Source organism: Tamandua tetradactyla, chromosome 13, assembly GCF_023851605.1.
Source record: "Tamandua tetradactyla isolate mTamTet1 chromosome 13, mTamTet1.pri, whole genome shotgun sequence".
Classification (NCBI taxonomy): Eukaryota; Metazoa; Chordata; class Mammalia; order Pilosa; family Myrmecophagidae; genus Tamandua; species Tamandua tetradactyla.
The window spans coordinates 79,814,629-79,819,547 of NC_135339.1; the positions used below are offsets into that span (position 1 = coordinate 79,814,629).

The 4,919-nt window shown below is 36.5% G+C and overlaps 1 protein-coding gene across 1 annotated transcript; it reads left to right on the top strand.

The window, feature by feature from the left end:
- The first annotated feature begins 3,022 nt into the window (after window positions 1-3,022).
- LOC143654342 (translationally-controlled tumor protein-like) lies at window positions 3,023-3,822 on the top strand. Its single transcript, XM_077126153.1, has one exon. The coding sequence runs from the start codon at window positions 3,087-3,089 to the stop codon at window positions 3,603-3,605; it is 519 nt and encodes a 172-aa protein (XP_076982268.1). The 5' UTR covers window positions 3,023-3,086; the 3' UTR covers window positions 3,606-3,822.
- Window positions 3,823-4,919: the final 1,097 nt, after the last annotated feature.

The following is a 4,919-nucleotide window of genomic DNA, read 5'->3' on the forward strand; positions in this document are numbered from 1 at the left end:
CCTTCAGATCACTGTGGGCCCAGCTCTAAAGGTGGCCATTGCTTCAACCCATCCCGAACAAAGACAGTGGAGGAGACGTAAAGAAAGCAGGCTTCCTCAGAGTTGCAGAGGACAATTGAAGGGCTGCATTTGCTGAATAGGTGTCAAGTCAAGAAAATGCAGCTTTGGGGAGAAAATCTGGGAGCTCTTCCTAGTGCTTCCCTCACCCACTACACAAGACAGTTTGGAGCTGGCTAGAGTTACATATCAAAAAATACAATACAATAGTACTGGCATTTTTATTTATTCATATGGTTACCTTTACTGCAAGTCTTTGTTGCTTTGAACCACTGTCCAGTGTCCTTTATTTTCAGTCTGAAGGGCTCTCTTTAGCATTGCCTGTAAGGCAGGTCTACGGGTAATGAGCTCCCTCAGCTTTTGTTTATTTGGGAATGTCTTAAACTCTCCCTCATTTTTGAAAGAAATTTACACTGGATACAAAATTCTTGTTTGGCAATTGTTTTCTCTCAGCAGTGCAAGTATTTCAATCTACTGCCTTCTTGCCACCATGGCTTCTGATGAGAAATCAGAATTGGTACCAACTTGGACATAGCATGTGGCTTTTCTCTAGCAGTTTTCAAAATTCTGTCCTTATCTTTTGCATTTGACAGTTTGAGCAAAATGTGTCAGGATGTATTTTTTTTCATATTTTTCCTGTTTGGTGTTCTCTGGGCTTTTGGAATTGCATATTCACATCTTTTGCTAAGTTTTGGAAGTTTTCTGTCATTATTTCTTTGAATATTTCTCCTGCCTTTGTTTTAGTTTGTAAGCTGCCAGAACACAATATACCAGAAATAAAATGGCTTTTAAAAACAGGAATTTATTAAGTTGCAAGTTTACAATTCTAAGGCCAAGAAAATGTTCAAATTAAGGAAAGGCTATAAAAATGTCCAAATTAAGGTATCCAAAGAAAGATATCTTGATTCAAGAAGACCAATGATATTCGGGTTTTTACTCTCAGCGGGAAAGGCACATGGCAACATCTGCTAGCTTTCTCTCCAGGCTTCTTCAATGGCTTCTCTGGGGGTGTTTTCTTTATGCATCTCCAAATCTCTCTGGCTGTGTGGGCCCTGTTGGTTCTGGTAGCTCTCTCAGCTCTAAAGCTTTTATAAAAAACGGTTCCCACTTAAAGGACTCTAGTAAGCAACCCCCACCTTGAATGGGTAGAGACACATCTCCATGGAAACAATCAGAAAGATCCCATCCAGCAATACTGGATGAGGATTAAAGGACATGACTTTTCTGAGGTTCATAGTAGCTTCAAACCAGCACAGACTTTCTCTTTCTTTTCTTCCTGGAAGTTTCATAAGTCATATTTTGATACTCTTGATGGTTTCCCACAGGTCTCTTAAGCTACTTTTGCCTTTTATAATTCTTTTTTCTTTCTGTTCCCCAGACAGACTATTTCATTTGTCCTGTCTTCGAGATCATTTTCTGTCTGCTCCAATTACTATTTAAACCCTCCTGGGAATTTTTCATTTTAGTTATTGTGGTATTCAACTCCAGTAGTTCTGTTTGGTTCCTTTTAAAAATTAATGTTTCTTTATGGAGAGTCTCATATTGTTTATTCATTGTTTTCCTCAATTTAACTTATGTAACTAATGTCCCTTCCTACTTCTTACAGATGCTAAAATGCAAATGCATTAAAAATAATGATAGTTCTATAGTTTTGGACATACCCAATGCACAAGGATGTAATTTGCAACAAGTACAAATTACAAGTACAACAAGTACAAAAGTGAGGGGACAGAAAGGTATTGAAACAAGTATTGAAGTTAGTATCAAATCAAATATGATTGCTATATATTTGGTATATTAAGTTTTTTTCTCTATGGTAACCACAAAGAAAATATATCCAGAAAGAAATGAGAAGAAACTTAATATGGTAAATATAAAAAGTCTAATAAATATGAAAGTAGCCATTAACAGAAGAATCAAGGAAAAAAAGTACAATAATTATGAATACTAAATAGCAAAATGGCAGAAGAAAGCCCTGCATTATTAATAGTTACTTTAATTATAAATAGATTAAGCTCTCCAATCAAAAGGTAGAAATTGGCAGAATGGATAAAAAAGCATGACCCAATTATATGCTATTTATAGAGGCTCACCTTAAACTCAAAGATACAAATAGGTTGAAAGTGAAAGGATGGAAAAATATATACCCTGAAAGTAGTAACCAAAAGAGAGCTGGGGTAGCTATATTAATATATGATAAAATAGACTTTAAATAGGAAACTGTTATGAGGGACAAAGACAATAATTATATACTAGTAAAGGGGTCAATTCAACAGGAAGATGTAAAAATTATAAATACATATGTACCTACCAGCAGAACCCCCAAAATATATGAAGCAAATATTGACAGATGTAAAAGGAGAAACAAATGGTTCCACATTAATAGTTGAAGATTTTAATACACAACTTTCAATAATGGATAGAACATCTAGACAGAAGATCAAGAAGACTTGAATAATACTTTAAACCAACTGGACATAACAGACATATATAGAACACTTCATCCCACAGCAATAGAATACACATTCTTCTTTCGTGCACATGGATCATTCTTCAGAATAAACCACGTTAGGTCACAAACAAGGATCAATACATTAAAAAATAGTGAAATCATTCAAGATACCTTCTTTGATCACAATGGAATGAAGCTAGAAATGAACAACTGAGGGAGAAATGGGAAATTCACAAATATGTGGAAATTAAACAACATACTCTTAAGCAACAAGTGGATCAAAGAGGTATTCACGAGGGAAGTTAGGAAATATCTTAGAGTGACTGAAAATGACAATGCATCATTCCAAAACTTATGGGCTGCAGCAAAGGCAGTGCTGAGAGGAAAAGTGATTGCTCTAAATGCTTACATTTTTAGAAAAAGAAGAAAGATTTCCAATCAGAGACTAACCTCAAAACGAGGAACTAGGTTTTTCCGCCCGCTCCCCCCTCCCCCCAGCGCCACTGAGCTCTCCGCGAGTTCTGGGCTCCTGCCACGCCACCGCTGCCGCCGCCGTCGTCTCCCTTCAGCCGCCATCATGATCATCTACCCGGCCCTCATCAGCCATGATGAGATGTTCTCCGACATTTACAAGATTCGGGAGATCGCGGACGGGCTGTGCCTGGAGGTGGAGGGAAAGATGGTCAGTAGGACAGAGGGTGGCATTGATGATGCTCTCATTGGTGGAAATGCCTCTGCCGAAGGTCCGGAGGGTGAAGGTACCGAAAGCACAGTCATCACTGGTGTTGATATTGTCATGAACCATCACTTGCAGGAAACCAGTTTCACAAAAGAAGCCTACAAGAAGTACATCAAAGATTACATGAAATCAATCAAAGGCAAGCTTGAAGAACAGAGACCAGAAAGAGTAAAACCTTTTATGACAGGGGCTGCAGAACAAATCAAGCACATCCTTGCTAATTTCAAAAACTACCAGTTCTATATTGGTGAAAACATGAATCCAGATGGCATGGTTGCTCTCCTGGACTACCGTGAGGATGGTGTGACCCCATATATGATTTTCTTTAAGGATGGTTTAGAAATGGAGAAATGTTAACAAATTTGGCAATTCCTTGGATCTGTCACCTGTCATCATAAGTGGCTGCTGCTTTTCATCCACACAATACCAGGACTTAGACAGATGGACTGATGCCATCTTGAACTCATTTATTTTGACCTTGATTTATTTGGAGCAGAGGCATTGTTTTTAAGAAAAACATGTCATGTAGGTTGTCTAAAAATAAAAATGCATTTAAACTCAAAAAAAAAAAAAACTGGAGGAACTAGAAAGACAGCAAGCTAAACTCAAAGTGAGCAAAAGGAGGGAAGTAAAGATTAGGGCAGAAATAAATGAAAGGGAGATTTAAAAAGCAATAGTGAGACTCAACAAAACCAAAATTTGCTTCTTTGAAAAGTTCAAAAAAATCGACAAACCTTTAGCCAGACTGATGAAGAATAAAAGAGAGAGGACACAAATAACTAAAATCAGAAATGAAAAGAGGACCATTACTATTGATTTCACAGAAATAAAAAGGACTATAAGAGGATACTATGAACAACTGTGTACCAATAAATTAGATAACCTAGATGAAATGGACAAATTCCTAAAAACACATAAATTACCTCCACTGACTCAAGAAGAAATAGGAGATCTCAACAAACCAACAACTAGTTAAGAGATTGAACCAATAATTTAAAAAACCTCCCAACAAAAAAGCCCAAGACCAGATGGCATCACAAGAGATTTTTACCAAACATTCCAAGAAGAATTACCACCCATCCTGCTCAAACTCTTCCAAAAAATTGAAGTGAAGGAAGCACTCCCTAATTCATTCTCCAAGGCCAACATCACCTCATACCAAAGCCAGACAAAGATACCACAAGAAAAGAAAAAGACAGACAAATATCTCTTATGAATATAGATACAAAAATTCTCAACAAACTACTACCAAATCAAATTCAATAACACATGACAAAAATTATAAATCATGATCAAATGGTATTTATCCCAGGTATGTAAGGTGGTTCAACATAAGAAAATCAATTGATGCAATATACCACATTCACAAAATGAAGGGGAAAAATGACATGGTTTGTCAATTAATGCATAATAGACATTTGACAAAATCCAGCACTCTTTCTTCATAAAAACACTTAGAAAAATAGGAATAGAAGGAACTTCTTCAAGATGATAAAGGATATATAAGAAAATTCCATAACTCACATCATATTTAATGGTGAAAGACTTATAGTTTTCTTTCTAAGTTCAGGAACAAGACAAGGATACCCACTTTCACCACTGTTACTCAACATTTTACTGGAAGTTCTAGCCAGAACAATTAGGCAAGATAAAGAAATAAAATAAATCCAA

What these genes read in the sequence shown, in the direction of transcription:
- LOC143654342 (XM_077126153.1), top strand. Translation starts at nt 3,087, where the DNA reads ATGATCATCTACCCGGCCCTCATCAGCCATGATGAGATGTTCTCCGAC.